Source organism: Zea mays, chromosome 5, assembly GCF_902167145.1.
Source record: "Zea mays cultivar B73 chromosome 5, Zm-B73-REFERENCE-NAM-5.0, whole genome shotgun sequence".
In the NCBI taxonomy this organism is placed as follows: Eukaryota; Viridiplantae; Streptophyta; class Magnoliopsida; order Poales; family Poaceae; genus Zea; species Zea mays.
In genome coordinates, this window is record NC_050100.1 from 211,953,078 (window position 1) to 211,970,133 (window position 17,056).

A 17,056-nucleotide genomic window follows, 5' to 3' on the forward strand; every position below is an offset into this window, starting at 1 on the left:
GGTGGCCGTGGGGGATGGAACCCCTGACCTGGGGCATCAGGCGACAGGGCAGAGCCGGCCTAGGCACTGGCGGCTAGGTGGCCCGGGGCGCCTGCGGCTAGGGGGCCTGGCCTGGGTGCGTCGACGCCTCGACGGAGGGGCAGGGAGCTGGCAGTGGCTGAGGGGTGGAGGGAAGGGAGAGAAAAGAAACATAGCTCTATACCATGTGGGAAACCCTAATTCTAAATCAGGGTTGGAAGATGTATTACTAGACTTAGGTTGATAGGCCTAATCCATTACACTAGGGTATAACTGTAATTATATGGGGCTCACCCCAAAACCCTAACTCATTACTCTAATATTATTATAACCCTTAAGCATTCAATTACATGTACTATATGTTGATTCATTAATTTGCTATGTGGAGATATCTCTTTGTTTGGGATTTGAGATTTTTAAGTAGAGAATCTAGTTGGACAGAAACCGAAGAGATCCTCACTAAACTTATGTCGCGTCGTTCTTTATTAGCTGCGTAAGGCCATGAAGACATGCATTTAAATAAAGCATTAGCACGAAAGCATCCCGTAGCGAATCGTCTATGAAGAAATATCGTAAAATAATGGTAAAGCAGTAGCAGATACGATTTGTGGCATCAAAAACAATATGCGCTTTTCACTGAGTGGGAGAACACCGAAAGATTAAGCTGTCGTGACTGCTGGTGGACGTAACTGGAGTTGCAACAATACTTTCTGAGTATTTTGTTGTCAAACATAATAGTCATTGCAACAATACTCTCTAAATTGCAAACACAACATTTTCCAGAGGAACGGTGAACCATCGATTACATTCCTCGGACCCAACATAAACAAGCTAACCATTCATACGAATTATAACCGACATATATATACTTGTCCAAATTTATCACAACGGGACTCACAATAGAATGACACCGTTAACTGAGACACAAGCTAACATTGACACTGACAGATCAAATCGAACTCAGGAAATATGCAGCAAGCAATGAATTACATTGGAAAAAATGGGGTTGTCAAACCAGTAGTTATCTAAAAGACTTTCTAAATCAATAATTTAGGCAGTTAACATAAAAACTACTCACCAACAGTTCTCTAAATGAACTTCCTAAATTTAGCAACTTCTCATCTAACCTCATTTCCTTTCTACATTTGACAACCATTTGCAACTTGTTAAATAAAAAATGTTGGCTGCATTATGTAGATAATGAAGGTAATTGATGACATTTGTGACTTATTTTTTTTATGTGAATAAATACAAAATAAAACTACAACATATATTTAGAGAACTATGTGAGAACTCATATTTTTTTACTCTCAAAGTTATTTAGCAACTTCTTAAATCTGTGGTTTAGAGGGCTAAAATTTATATAACTATTGGAGTTGCTCTCAAAAGAAAGAATCAGGAAGCCAACCCATAAGCACCAAAAGGTGCAACTCAAGCCTCAACAGTTGTAACACACCATCTTTGTGGGAAATGAATGGAGCTGTAGTTCAGTAGAACAACGCTGCTACCACGCTCAAGACAGTAATCAACGCAAGCAAGCTGCTTTGGGCGCGATAACCACTGTTTGCAGTGGAACTGTCCTTCCGGGGGACATCTGCGCAAGAAAGCCCCATCTTGCCTTCTTTGCACTCGCTGGAAAACAGACCTGGTGGATACTTGCCATAGAGGTTGATGTAGCTGAACATTGTCGATGCACATTCATTGCTCTCGTCATTGAGGTAATTGTTAAAAGGGCACGCGAATTCCTTGAGTGCGGCACAGCATTGGCTGGCTGGAAACTTCGGTCCTTTGCACTTGCTTGTGATGATTGTGTAGTTTTGGAACTCAAAGTTCACAGGGCAACCTGATGATAAGCATAGGTAGGAATTAATAAAGTTATATATTGCATAGTTATATGTAATATATAAGGAGTAAAAGTATGGAATGTGACCAGAGGTATGTTAAGAGAAAAAACACAATAGATGATATATGATATGCTCAGTTTGTTCTACTAAGCATAAGATAAAGGCAATATATATGTACTCCTAATTGCAATGAGCCATCAAGATCGCAGAGGAGCTGCCTCGAAGAATTCGGTTTCTTTTGTTGCCAATTAGTGCTAGGACCAGCCTTCCTAATTGACTTTTAGTTCCTCCAATGAAATTTTCCATGTCACATTAGCAATTGATTTCACTATCCTTTTTTTCCTATCTAAAATTCTGAACAGTTCAGTTTAGAAGGAAAAAAAGGGTTCCTGCTTCACCATCATAGGGCACAGGCTTGGGAATATCCTTCTTTTGTTTCGTTCTCTATTGCCTCTATGGCTCTGGTAAGAATTGGGAATGTATAGACATGGACATGAATATAAGTTGGCTAACATAAGCATATCGCCATCAGATCATACCATTTTGATAGCTCCTTGTTAGACTGTATAGGCCTGTATGGCCTTGGGCCGTGTGTGCCCATGTAAGCCAACTAGGCGTGCATTAGGGTTTGCCTTCATGGCTTCCCTATATGTATTGGTTCCTTGACTCTCAGATAATCAATTAACCAATCATTCCCATAATCCCGTCTTTCATGGTATCAAAGAAGGTCGCTCCTGCGCCCTCTCTTCCGCACTCTTTACCTAGTCGTCGCCGCCATCTGATCTTTGCCGGCGCGGTATCCCTTTTCTTTGCCCTCCTCTCCCATGGCTCCCTCCCATGAAGAAGTCGTCCGTGAAGAAGCCTCTCGTCTTGCTGCTGAGGCCGCCATTGCACGGCAAGTGGCGGAGGCTGAGCTCGTTCGTCTCCTCACTGAGGCAGACCGGCTCGCCACAGAAGTTGCATGTGCCCGACAAGAGGCCAATCGCGCTCGTCGCGCCCTGGTCGGCCAGGATCCCCTGTACCCCCAACCGACGACGCGCTGGCCACGTTCGTCGCTGCCCAGTCACAAGTTGTGGTTGTCGCCCTCCATGCCCAGACCGTCGCCGTCCTCAATATCAAGGCTCTCATACCGGTCGTCCTCGACAACATTTCGCCGAACTACACTCGATGGAAGGCCCTCCTCAACAACACCGACAAGTACGAGCTTTCCGACCACGTCGTGGAAGACATCCGCCCGGAGGTCGTTGTTGATCCCTGAAAGGGAAATAGGCTTACACCTTTTCCTAATTGATTTTGGTGGTTGAATTGCCCAACACAAATAATTGAACTAATTAGTTTGCTCTAGATTATACATTGTACAGGTGCCAAAGGTTCAACACAAACCAATCAAAAGAACAAGTTAGGCTTCAAAAGAAAGGAGCAAAAAGGAAACCGAAGTGTGCCCTGGTCTGGCACACCGGACAGTCCGGTGCACCACCGGACAATGTTTGGTGCACCAGGGTGAATCAGCTCAAACTCTTCAGCTTCGGGTTTCCCAGGCACAGCTCCGCTATAATTCACCGGACTGTCCAGTGTGTCACCGGACTGTCCGGTGCACCAGCGGAGCAACGGCTATCTGCGCGCAATGGTCGACTCTGCAAAGTGAACAGTACAATTCAGATGTCAGAGCAGACGGTCAGAGGAGCACCGAACTGTTCGGTGTGACACCGGACTGTCCGGTGCCACATGAGGACAAAGCCTCCAACGGTCGACCAGCTCCAGGGCCTAACGACAAGATGACGTGGCGGCGCACCGGACACTGTCCGGTGGCGCACCGGACTGTCCAGTGCGCCCATCGCCAACAGCCTTCTCCAACGGCTACAATTTGGTTGGTGGCTATAAATACCACCCCAACCGGCCACTTCAAAGTGTGGGAGCCCAAGCAAACATTCCAAGTCATCTAGTTGACATACTCAAGCCCTCCCAACCACATATATTCATTGATCCATCCTATGTGCAAGATTTAGGCCACTACAACCAACACAAGTGCCACAAAAAGAGAGCTAGCAAAAGAAAGCCTCTCGTGTGAGTCTAGCAAGAGTGACTTGTGAGAATCATTGAGAGTTAGTGAGCACTACATCTTGTGATCATTTGTGCGTGGAGTTTTGACTCCCATTGAACTTCCTCCAAAGTTTTGGAGGCTTGTAAAAGCTAACAAGAGACACCAAAGAGTGTGGTGGTCCTTGCGGGGTCTTAAGTGATCCTTGAGAAGAAGAGCTCGCCGGTCTTTGGTGATCGGTGGAGAGAGGGAAAGGGTTGAAAAAGACCCGTCCTTAGTGGACTCCTCAACGGGGACTAGGCCTTCGAGGGCCTCGGTAAAACAAATCACCCATGTCTCGTGTGTTTATTGCTTGTGATTTGTTTGTTCTTTCCCTTTTCTAAGTTTTCTTGCACTATTCTTTGCTAATACTATTTGGTGTTGCTTTAAGTTAAATTCTCATTTAGTAAAGCAACACCTTGCAAGAAAGAACTTGTGTTATTACTCTTCTTATCTAAGCCCTCGTAATTTATTCTCATAGACTTATTAGTAGTATTGATTCATCAATTCCGCATTATTTGAAAGCAATACTTCTTAGCGAAGGACTTAGTTTTTATACTCCGACAATTGTGTATCTTGTTCTAACCACTAATCAAGGGATCTAGTTGTGGGATAAAGTTTTAATTTTCAGATTTCGCCTATCCACCCCCCCTCTAGGCGACTTTCAATCCCATTGGCGGCGCATGGACTGCACCGTGCGCTCCTGGCTCTACGACAGCGTCGCCCCCGACCTCATCGAGATCGCCTCCAAAGCCCAGCACACGGCGTGCTCCATCTGGCTTGGCCTTGAAGATCAGTTCGTCGACAACTGAGAAACTCGCGCCTTGATTCTCGACATCGAGTTCCGCACCTTCGTGCAAGGCAACGTCTCCATCTCAGACTACTGCAGTCGCCTTAAAAACATGGCAGATGCCCTTGGTGATCTAGGCGAGGTAGTCCCGGAACGCACACTTGTGCTAGCGGTGTTGCGCAGCCTCAACGAGCGGTTCTCCCACATGGCTATCTTCCTCAAACGCCAGAAGCCCCTCCCGTCCTTTGCGGAGGTCCGCAACGACCTGCAACTCGAAGAGATCGAGAAGGCTGCCAAACCCGGCTCCGCGGCCTTGGCTCTGGTTGTCACCACGGCTACTGTTGGTCATACTCTGTCCGCCCCCGGGGCATCGTCCTCCTACCACAAATGTGCCATCCAAGAACCAGGGATCCTCCACCTGGAAGAACAAGAAGCACACCTTCGTCTATCCGCGCAACACCAACATCAGTTTCCCCACGATCAACAACCCGTGGAATGGCACCCTGCAGCGGTGGGCCGACGCTGCCGCTGCTCGCCCTGGCCTCCTTGGCGCACACCCGGGCAGCTCCTAGACCCCGCGCCCGCAGGCATTCCTGGCGCATGGCGCTCCCACACCGGCGTCTCCCCATATGGCTCCATCCTCTACGGTTATGCTCCGCCTGGCTTCGGCAACCCAACTCCACAGTAGCTAGCTCTACCCCACTCCCCCGGCACTATCTAGGACCAGAACACTCTCGCCGCCGCGTTCAACACCACGTCTCTCCATCCACCGCCATCGACGGAGTGGTACATGGACTCTGGAGCCGACAGTCACATGACCTCTACCCCTGGTAACCTTCTCTCTTCCCAACCCCCTCCCTCTCTACTCCCTCTTCCATCATCGTAGGTGAACGTGATCGTCAGGTGCAATAGTTCCAGACAGTTCTACCCTCTTTGTTCTGCACTGTCGCAAGCCCTGCTCGCTGCTGCCACCCCTTCAACACTTTGGCATCGCCGTCTTGGTCATTTAGGTTTTGAGGCGTTATCTTGCTTAGTTCCATCATGTAATAAAGTTGAGCTTGAACACTGTGTCATATGTGTCCACTTGGTCGACACACAAGGCTGCCTTTTTCTTCCTCGCATTCGCACGCCACTAAAAAATTTGATCTCATACATTGCAATTTGTGGACTTCTCCCGTTCTTAGTGTTTCCGGTTACAAGTACTATCTTGTTATTCTTGATGACTGTTCTCATTACCTTTGGACTTTTCCACTTTGCCTCGAATCTGGTACATTTCAAACACTATCCCACTTCTTTGCTTACGTCAAAACCTAGTTTTGATGTATTATTAGGAGCATGCAATGTGATAACAAACGCAGATTTGACAACCTCACTACTCGCACATTTTTCATCAGCCATGGTGTCACCATGCGTCTATCATGTCCTCACACCTCTGCACAAAATGGTCGTGTTGAGCGCATCATCTGTAGTACAAACGATATTATGCTCTCTCATGTTTCAAGCTAGCCTCTCTCCAGTTTGTGTCCCACCAAAACACTTTCGTTTAGCACTCTGCATTATGCTCTGTTCGGTGTTCATCCAGACCTTTCTCACCTCCATGTTTTCGGATGCAAATGCTATCGAAACCTCGCTGCCACCGCCTCTCATAAGCTCGCTCCTCGTTCCACAGTCTGCGTCTTCCTTGGTTACCCATCAGACCACAAAGGTTATCATTGCCTCGACTTAGCCACTAATCGCATTATCATTTCACATGTGATGTTCGATGAGTCCTCTTTTCCTTTCGCTGATATCTCTGACCCACCTTCATCCTCCTTGGATTTCCTCTCCGAGCTCGACTGCACGACTTTGTCTATTGGTCCTAACCTTCTTGCAAGTCCTACGGGTACCGTTGCCCCTATTGGTCCCATACCTCCATGGTTATTAAAACGGTAAAACGTTAAAACGTTATGAACCAACTTTTCAACGTTTAAACGAACGTTGAAACGTCTTTTCAGACTTGACATAGAATTTGACCGACAGACAATGCCTCGCTATTTGTTGCCATTGAAATTCACTGTCACCAAATAGAGATTGATTCAACAAATTAACTGTAAGCAGAACTGGGCACTGGCGGCAAAACTGGGCACTGGCGGCGGCTATGGAGGCAAAACTAGGCACTGACGGTTCGGCGGCTGTGGAGGCTTAGAATTTAGGGTTTGAGGAATGAGGACGGCTAAAGGCCCGAGAAGGCCATTAACATCTAGAACGTCCAAAATGTCGTAAAACGTCCAAAACGCCGTAGAACGTCCGTAAAACATCCAAAACGGACACTCTAACACTTTTTCGTAAAACGTGCGGGCGTTCTAATCCTTAATCGTGTTTTACCGTTTCAGCGACGCTTAAACGTCGTTTAAGCGATGCTTCAATAACAATGCGTACCTCAGGTTGTTGCCAGCGTCACCCCGATTTCAGGAACTCCCCCTAGGTTTGATGCTCTTGATCAGCAGGTCGAGTTGATAACCCCAAGGGGTCGACGCTCTACAGCGCTATGGTTGCATGATGGATGTTAGCAGAAATGGCGGGAAAAACAAAGTAGATCAACCAACAAATCACAGAGCACGACACATAGATTTACGTGGAAACCCTTCAATGCGAAGGGAAAAACCACGGGCACCAGCCAGGCGAAACCTTCACTATATGTGGAGTGTTTACAGAACGTTGTCCGTAGACGGCGGCTTACAAGAGGAGTAAATAAAGATGACGCATAGCAAACCATAATTAGGGTCACTAATATATACCGCGGGGTTGTGTAAACACTCAACAACCAACACGGCCTTCATATGCAGAATTTGGATCACAAACTCAACGATGGGCGGGCATACCCAGTGTTGTAGGCTTCCCGCACTGTGCGGGGTCTGGGGAAGGGTATCTTTAAGCGCCAAGCCTTACCCGCATAATATGCAGAGGCTGGGGCTCGAACCCGAGACCTTCCGGTTACAGACGGTAGGCTCTACCGCTGCATCAGGCCCGCCCTTCACAAACTCAACGATGGAAATAAATTTTTTTTGAAGCAGGGATTCATAACACAAGTCAGAGCTACAGTCCAATTGAACAAATACAAGAGGCGCAAGAAGAGTAATGCGTGCAATCTTCCTTCAGCATATATTGATAGGTTTGCAGCACATGCAGACAATAGTGTTTGCATTCAGTAGGAACAGGCTTTTAGGTGCTTCCAATGGTAAAAACAGCACGCGGAATTATTCATAAGCTTCTTCTTGTTGACAGTGGGATTCGTGCCATGCTTACATATTATACAAGGAATGTATGAGAGCAATGGGATCCAGGAGATATGCAGATGCATGGTGGTTTGTTCTGGCATGTGTTTGAAAGCACTATAAGATTGAGGGTGATTTCTGTTGGCAGTGGCATGAGAATGAAGTGATTCTTGAGTTGTTATCTCCCAACAAGTACCTTTACAAAGTTTCAGACTTGTGCACCTAAATCTAATCACACTAATCCATTATTGTCAAGCTCTGAACATTGGCAGCAGCATGCGCAAATTGGCTAAGCATCCGCTTTTAGTCCATCTCAGAGAGGCAACTACATCAGAATAGTCTGGGCAACCATGAAGATAAAAGCCTGTCGATGTACAACAAAGGAGTTGCCAGAGCTGCAGGGAGTTGAATGTGGAACAACTGGTGATAAAGACAAATGGAGCAAGGTCAAGGCATAGCACTGAAGAATCACAAGTGCCATGGGATACCGGTGGTTTAGCGTCTTTGCATCAACTTGAGGGCAAGTCGAATTTTTATGGAGGGGAAAACGTGAGGAATCATCCTAGGTATGAGCTGGAGTTACACCATGAGCCATGTTGCCTAGTGGCCCAACCGCCCAAGCAAGAAGCAACTGAAGGGCAACACCACAAGAAGAGCAGCTGCATCAGAAAGGAGAACTCAATGAACTGAATACAGAGACATGTCCTGTTCATCTTCCTACTCCGGTTCCTGTCCCTCTAACCCTTCTCCCTCGGTCTAGAGCTATATTCCTTCCCCAATTCCGATTCACCATCCCGCTGCCAAGAGGCTGTGTAATCCAGTTTGTACCCAAACTGCTATGCCATCAATGGAGGGGTGCACTAGCGCATAACTCCCAATCTCAGATCAAAATCGCCCAATCCACGAATCAAACACGGGTTGAAGTGGTTAAAGGAGAAAGGAAGGGATGAAACGTACTATTCTTGGCCTGCAGCAAGCTCCTCCCTGTAGATCCGGCGCTCGACTGGAAGACGCTATCTGCTCACGAAGAGCAAACAGAACCAGCCCATCAGCTACGAAACCCGAAAGCGAAACAGACAGCAAGAAACACCGGAGCAAAGAAGTCGTACCGGACAGGAAAGGACCGTTCGCGGCAGAGGCGAGCTCAGCCACTACGGCGGCAGAGAAGAAGAGGACCAAGAGCCCACGCCCCGCAGACATCGCCATGCGTCCTCCCACAGAAAGCAAGAGCTCGACGCCGCCGCCGCCGCTGCTGAGACACCGGGATGGCTGGCCTCGAAGGAATGGAGCTCGTTAAGCTGACGGATCTAGGAGTCTAGGACGGCGACGACAGCGGTGGCTGTAGAACGCGGGACGACACCGGGATGGCTGGCCACGACGTTTTCGCTGGTGGTGTTTGCAAGCTCTAGCCTCCAACCCAGGTGTTGCAGCTCTACTTAATTAGCGTCGCCCGTCGCGGGGTGGTGTGAGCCTTGGAGTTGGAGGAGCTGCAGCATGGGTAGGTTGGAGACGCGAGAGCCGCGCCGGACCGGACAGCCGAGAGAGTAGAGACTCGACGCGGACGCGGTTTGTTTGGTGATTCTTTCTTTCATCTGTTCCCGCTATATGACGGCTGACGGTGGCGACGTTGGCAATTGGCAGTGGACGCTAGCTGTAGCTGGGCTGGAGAGAGAGACAGTGATGAGGATGACGGTCACGGACGATCAAAGATGGTGATTAGCTGTATATGCGTGAAGTAATCTTAAATAATATATTAATATAACTCATCATCTCCGGTAAATAAAAGAGGGCAGGACTCAGAAGACAGTAAGATAATTGCAAAATAGTGGATTAATTCCTTCCGCAGCTGAAAACGGACCTGCTGTTGCTAGTACCCTGGATCAGCGGGCAAGGAAAATTGGTCTATCCGTGAATTTCAAATGTGTATGCGTGCCTTCGTGCCCAGATTCTCACGTTATTGACACGTTCGAAATCTTTGCAGTTGGACCTTCGGCGACTCTTTCCACGCGGCGCATGCGCGCTGCTCCCGTACTCCCATGGCACACATCATCGTCCTCGCGCGTAGGTTATGTCTTCTTCTAACAGAAAACGACGGCTACCCTCTGGCAAATGGCTGTGGTCTAGTTGACAGCTCATGAGTCAAGACGTAACGAACATCATTCATCATCAATCATCGTGCTACAGAGTCTACATGCAAACGTTCCAAGCACTTGAGACGTTAGACGTGAATACTGGATATGTTGAAACAACGTGCTCACGACTAGATTTCGGCCATTTGCAAAAATTCTAAGAAAACCAAGTTCAATCAGATGTTCACATGTACCAACCAAAAAATGGATCGAATTATGGGTGAAACTAACTGTTCTGAAACACAAAAGATGCATAATACAGAACTCTTTAGCTCAATAGATTGGGCAGTGTCCGGTGATTTTCCAGGACGCTGTTATCTCGTCAGTTTATCACAGGTCAACTATCTGTTGTTATTGAGGCCCCCTGATTGAGGCTAACATGCCAATGCACTCATCTCTATAGTAAGCTGAGAAAGATAATCAGCAAAGGGCGGCCATGTACAAAGCAATGTAGTTCAATTCTCTGCCAGGCAGCAGACATTAGTAAATCGCCATCTTTTCTTGTTTCTGTACACTGCAGGTAAGTGTATTATGTACAAAATTTCCTCCGCTGCACCAAAAATATGAAAAAAAAAGGTTAGCATGCACAAGTGTGGCTATTACGAGATACATGATGATTTCAAATTCATATATTCTATAATATCAGTATATCTGAGGTAGAAATAGCTTGAATGTGTCACTTTCGGACATCAGGGCACTCGATGGATAGTGTACTAACAATTGCATGATGTCATACTTACCCTAAGATCCGGCTCCGTTACAGCTTCCAAGGTTTCTGCCATCTGCATTTGTTTGATAACTGTTGCATGCAATACCTGAAAGAACAGAACAAAAAAAGGTCATGTAATTATGTAGCATATCATTTGAAAAAAAAACAAGAAATATGATCATTTAAAAAATGAGAACAAAAAAAGTTTATCAGATGTAATGAATAATAACTAGTATTATCAAATAATGAAAATAAGTTAACCAGTTAAATCAAGAACAAATATCAAACAGATCAGATAACCAGAAAATGGCTTTATTAATTAAATCAAGAACAGATAATGAACAGTATGGATGAATAATGACTACTCCGTATGCACATTGTGCCATATCAAAAACCTACCACATAACACATTACACACTTTGGCAGTCTGGACAATAGCAGGACTTTATGAAATATGCGCAATGAAGACTCAGATCATCAGAAGATGTGTTTTAAGAGGTATCAATCAAATAAAGACCTGTGGGTTCCCACAAAGTTGTCCAAAAGATATATCCACCAGGGAACAGTTAAGGGATTACCCAACAAAACAAAAAACTTACATCAGATGGTCTCTAATAGTTGTTTTTGAACAATGAGCGGCAATGTTTTGGCCTTCAATGTGTAATTTTAACATCACAAACTTGTCATTTTTAAAATATTAGTTAAACCAACTCCATATATAAGTTGAACTTACATTGCCTGAGAGTGAAATAAATATTTTGTTTAGTAAAAAGAAGTGATATTAAAGGTACCATGGCGCTTGAACTATAAAGGCAAAAGCCAAAGCAATTCTAAGCAGCATGAGGTCCATAAGCATTGTTTGGCAGGTACCTTCTTTGTCTTCTGCAGATCAAACTCAATGGACTTTATCCTGTCAAAAGAATCTTGTATGGCCCGGTCCTTGTCCTCTGGAAGCTCTGGAGGCTTTTTGCTCAGCTGATTAAACATTGACTCAAGTCGATCAAGACGCTCCAGACAAGGATTTACACGATCTTCCTTAATTGTCTGAAGATTTGCCAGACTACTGGGTGCAGTTGCAGTATGTGAATGAACATTTTCCGAGTGTTGTCGTCGACGAATGAAGAACCGCAAAAAAGAGAGTACTTCAAGAAATATAGCAACGACTCTTCTTGATATATATTTCAAGAACCCATCATCATTGCCTACAGCATCATTTGGGGCACGCTGACCTGCTGGTTTGAACCCATAATTAAGCATGAGACAAGCTGGACATCAAGGTGCGAGAATAAAAATTCTTTATATAGCTTAATCAAATAACGTAAAATTTTAAATGGATACCGGGCGCAAGTAAACCCCCATTTATCAGGGAACCTTGTTCTGCATTGACCTGCCTAGTTTCATTTCCAGTAGAGTTGTATCTCCCGTTGGATCCTACAACTTTATCTGCCATACGAGACATGCCAATTGAACCACTATATGTTGTAGATCCTGATTCCCTCGCCTACAGGGTAAAGAATCAGAACGAATTAACTACAAATTATAAAACATGCTAACATGGTGTCATGCAGCTAAAAGGAACAGAACACATTTTCTAATGAAAGCCTGAATGTGCAAGTTCAAATCTTCACAGTTCCAAGATAGACATACGACAAAAATAATAAAATATCTCCAAAAAAACATAACAGAACTTAGTAAGACTGTACTTCCTCTCGAACTGGGGCCAAACTAGGATATTCAACATCTTCAGGAGCCACAGGGGATCCAAGATCATCAACATCTGAACCTGATTCAGCATTTGACGTGTCACTAATTCGTTCTGGTAACTGAAAGAGAAAGAGTAGGACATCCAATGTCAAAATTGGGAACAGAATGGCTTATTCAGCACATGAGACATCAAAATAAGTAAACTTGCCTTGAGAGCACGCAATCTCATGGAGCCTGTAACTGTTTCTTCTATATCAGATACTTGCCCAATTTCCTTCAATGACTCCATGCTATGTACAAGCTACAGTAGAAAAATAAGGTCATCACCAGCAGCAACAGCAATGACAACCAACAGATAAGTTAAACATATTGATGTACCATAAAAACAGTAAACTATGTTACAGTAAGAAGGTATCAGTCATAAATTTACTTTCATGATTGAAGGATCGCTCCAGGGGCCTTTGTTAGACCTCAGGCACCCTCCATGGTTAGAACATGTGCACGAACCACCAAAGTACTCTGGTAATTGGCTGAAGATACATTTTGCTTAAGATTTGCACACAGGTTCACCAATAAAATAATCTTTGGAGAAGCAACCACCAACCTTGCATCAATAGCTTCAAGAAGTCTGCTTTGATATTTTGTTCCTAGAACCTGAAATCAAAGAATAGGTATGAAGCCACACAAATATCAAAAGATGGGCAATCAATTAGGAAGGGCTGCAAAATCAGTACATGTATCTTAGATGACGTTTTGGGGTCAAGAAGTCCCTTAACAGTGCTCCATATCAGCTTGAAACCAGGTCCCGCATTTACAATAAACATTTGATGTAATGTCTGCATAATTTGTGACATCCTTGGTAATCAGAATGGTTTCAAACCAAGCTACATTCAATCATCTCTATACTAAGGCTAACCTCAGGATAATAGTCACCATCTATTTTTTGCATACAACGCACCAAATCCCTTGCAATCTTGCTAAAGTTTTTCCAGCCCTATAACAAAGGACAGAAAAGGAAAATGTCATGTTAGATATCTGAGTTTTTTCAAACTACATCGTGCTTACAGAAAACAAATGAAGCAACAAAGATAAAATGCAATTATGCCTGCATCAATAGTTCAGATGATCTTAACCTCCAGAATTCCATAGATGGTTCTTTTTTGGATCGATGGATTTACATCCGAGCATTTGGAAAGTAAATAAAATACCAGAACTAAATCCACTGCATAGCCTTTTCTAAAAGGAGTAGGTGTGATTTAGATAACTAGTTGAAGTGGGATACAGGGATTGGAAAACAACAAGAGTTGGGGCCTGTTTGGTTCGTGGCTAAATACGCCACACTTTGCCTAAGGTTAGTCGTTCAAATTGAAGAACTAACCTTAGGCAGAAAAGTTAGGCAAAGTGTGGCAAGTTAGGCAGGGAACCAAACATGCCCTTGGTCCTTTTTCTCTCCAAGGGTCAATTTTACCACAAACACTAAAACATCCTAAGCAATCAAATTACAGAGATGATTTAAACAGTATCTGTATTTTGGAGACTTCTGATAATTGCAAATTTAACCAAAGTTTGCTTGTTTATCATGGCAAACTATCTCGTACGAACTGAAATTGATAGCAAAAATAATGTTGTAACCCCATATCTGAACTATAAGATACACCTGGCATGCACAATAACGATGTTAAAAAGAAGACTCTTGCAAATGAATTTATAGGGATAATATTGCAAAGGAAAGCAGTGAGTGCTCTTCTCTTTAATTTTATTGTGTGTATCTCTTTCAAGAATCAAGATAAGTAATGGAGTTAACAAAACAATTTAGACAATGAACATACCACACCGTGGACATCCAATATCGTCGTTGTAGTATCTATATGTCTTTTGGCAGAAATTGAGCATGCAGGGAATTTCTCCCGGAAAGCTCTCTCAAACTCTTGTACATGATACTTAATGTAGCGCTCAACTGTTGTGATTTGTATAAGCTTGTTGGGTTCAACTTTCCCAAGCAACTCAATGTAGACAGGCCTTCCTTCCTTGTCAACCCCATGGTAACCATGAGGATAATATTGCAGGACCTCCTCTAGTTCATGAAATTCAAAATCCTTCAACGAGTACAGTAAGCTACTGTTAATATGCATGACATAGTTTTGCAGAATCATATGATGAACAATCTTAGAAGCCATAGAGTGCATGTAAATACATCTATATATCAGCAGAGTTTCATATAACTTTGAGATCAACTTTTTAGAGTAGACAACATCCTACTTCAAAAATTGTGTCTGTACCGAACTCCTTTCTCCACTGCAGCATGTCCGCCCACATCTGTGCTGCTTTTTCAAAATCGAACTTCCTTGCTTTTAAAAATCTACAGCAGAGAACTGAAAATCAACAACTGGCATTATATAGCTGAAAATAACAATATGAGCATATTTCCTCAGGTGTCAGATCTCAACCTAAGCATCGTGTGGTAATTATCATGCTTGACTGGTAGCAAGCCCCTAGCAAACAAAACCTCCCGAAACGAGTTCACTGCTTGCTCTTCTTCAGCATCCCTGACATCTTCTATAGCTATCCTTGGCACTCTGCAGTCCACTTTTCTCTTCCCCCTCTTCTTCAGGGAGTGTGTGAGTCTTGTCGATGCATGCAAGGCTTTCTTCTTCAGTGACCGCATCCTGGTGTGCCTTGGCTCGTCCTCCGAGATCTCGGCATCTGCCCTATTCCTCCTCTCATCGTTACTAACAGATATCTGGATGCTATCCACATTACCCTCTGCAACAGAGCATGGCCGACGCCAGAACGTTAGCTGCATTGCATGACCGACTCATTAAAACTGAAGCAACGACAACGAACACCTGGCTATACCTGACATTCTGTACAAAACCAGCTCAGATGACCAAGCGCTCCCTCTTTGTATTACGCTGCCCGATCACTGATTCGGTGCACAAGGCAGCCCCAACACTGCCATTAAACGGATCATAAATACATGTCAGAATTCACAGAGTTTGTGTTCGCATCAAATTCGGAGTGTATTCCATTCCAGAGCGGCGGGCGGATAAAACGAGGGCTATAAGAGGCTCAGTTGAACACACAGATAAAATCGAAAAGTTGGACCAAATCACCTACATCAGTACGAACTCCACCACGCGGCAAACAAGCTGCCAACTGGATGGATTGGAGGGAAACAGGGCATATTCGACTTTCAGAGCTCACAACCGACAAAAGGGGGAGAGATTCTCGGAGAAAACGAGCAATCGGATCTGATCGGATCGTCACTCCATCTCCACGCCGGTGGCGTCTCAGGGGACGAGGACACGCGGACGCCGATGGGGCGAGGGATAGAGGGGCAGGGGCGGTCCAAAAGGGGGTACCTGGATCTGGATCGCTGCGGCTCGGCTCGGATGGCGGTGGCGCGCCTAAGAAGGTCGCCTCCGACGTGAGATCGATCCACTGCCCTGAGATCACGATGAGAAGAGACGGGGCAGCAGCACGAAGCGTTTGGTGTGATCGGCTTGCCTCCCTCGGCGCCTCGTCTCCTAACGCTTACGCTTCCCTTGCTTCGTTTCCGCCTACTCCTTCCTCCCTATACTCTAGTTTGCCCTTGCCTCTGCTAGTGCTCGGTAACTAGGCGCTCTTTTTTGCCAGTTCTTGCTCCGGGCCCGGCGTCAGCGGCTTTTCGCGCGGTGTCGTGTACGCCAGAGCCCAGAAGGTCGTGCGCGCGTCGCGATTGACTGGCTCCACCGCTGGGCGCGCCCGCGTTGCGTGACTGCTTTGGCAGGCTGCGGCGCGCCGACGCTCACGTGCAAGGCCAACAGCAGGGCGCTGAGCATAGGACCCCTGTGTCACTTAAGAAATTCTTCTGTTCCGGAGATCTTCGGCTTTTAAGTCATGTTTGGTTCGTTACCTCAATTACAACATTTTGCTTAACTTTTTTATCTAAGGTTAGTTATTCAGAGGCTGTTTAGTTTGCTGCCTAACTTGCCACATTTTATCTAATTTTTTCTGGCTAAGGTTAGTTCTTCAATTCGATCGACTAGCCTTAGGCAAAGTGTGGCTCAGTTAACCGTGAACCAAACATGCCCTCAATTTAGACGACTAACCTTAGGTAAAGTGTGACACATTTAGCTACAAACCAAACATGCCCTTAGTCTGTTTGGTTTTATGATTAATTTTTAGTTTTTCTATTTTATTTTATTTTAGTCTCTAATTATTAAATATAGAACGGTTTTAGTTTTTATATTTGACAATTTAAGGGTTACATTAGAAAAAAATAAATGGACTAAAAATTAGTCCTCAGAAACCAAACATCCCTCGTATTCGGATACCTCAATTTATATAGGGAATATACTAAGTTCAACCATAAATGTTAATATAGCTATGGATATGGGTGGTAATGGATCGCGATCCAAATGCTTCTTCATAATTTTTAAGGCCTAAATTATTTCTAGTTCAAAAATGAATAGAAATAAGGTTTGATTCTAATCCGATCCGATTCTTAAATTTTATAGTGTAAAATTTAGAGCTCATTGTCATCCCGGGG

At 44.8% G+C, this 17,056-nt stretch overlaps 2 protein-coding genes across 5 annotated transcripts; both read right to left on the reverse strand.

Moving 5' to 3' along the window:
* Positions 1-730: 730 nt before the first annotated feature.
* On the reverse strand, positions 731-9,470 carry LOC100217283 (GPI-anchored protein). The gene is made up of 3 exons (NM_001143634.1): positions 9,093-9,470; positions 8,941-9,000; positions 731-1,861 (listed from the first exon to the last, which is right to left on the reverse strand). Exons 1-3 carry the CDS (start codon positions 9,187-9,189, stop codon positions 1,506-1,508), a joined length of 513 nt encoding a protein of 170 aa, NP_001137106.1. The 5' UTR covers positions 9,190-9,470; the 3' UTR covers positions 731-1,505.
* Positions 9,471-10,248: 778 nt separating this feature from the next.
* Positions 10,249-16,341, reverse strand: LOC100381849 (uncharacterized). 4 transcript variants are annotated; one of them, XM_008645741.4, is made up of 15 exons: positions 15,888-16,341; positions 15,382-15,477; positions 14,973-15,288; positions 14,785-14,884; positions 14,355-14,621; positions 13,442-13,519; positions 13,260-13,361; positions 13,130-13,179; positions 12,956-13,055; positions 12,734-12,826; positions 12,525-12,644; positions 12,160-12,322; positions 11,692-12,053; positions 10,853-10,927; positions 10,249-10,662 (listed from the first exon to the last, which is right to left on the reverse strand). In XM_008645741.4, exons 2-15 carry the CDS (start codon positions 15,386-15,388, stop codon positions 10,642-10,644), a joined length of 1,854 nt encoding a protein of 617 aa, XP_008643963.1. In that variant the 5' UTR covers positions 15,389-15,477; positions 15,888-16,341; the 3' UTR covers positions 10,249-10,641. The 4 variants fall into 4 exon arrangements, with proteins under 4 accessions (XP_008643963.1, XP_035814611.1, XP_020409054.1 ...); XM_035958718.1 differs by having other exon boundaries at positions 11,692-12,050; positions 14,785-14,897; positions 15,888-16,326; XM_020553465.3 differs by having other exon boundaries at positions 14,785-14,897; positions 15,888-16,326.
* Positions 16,342-17,056: the final 715 nt, after the last annotated feature.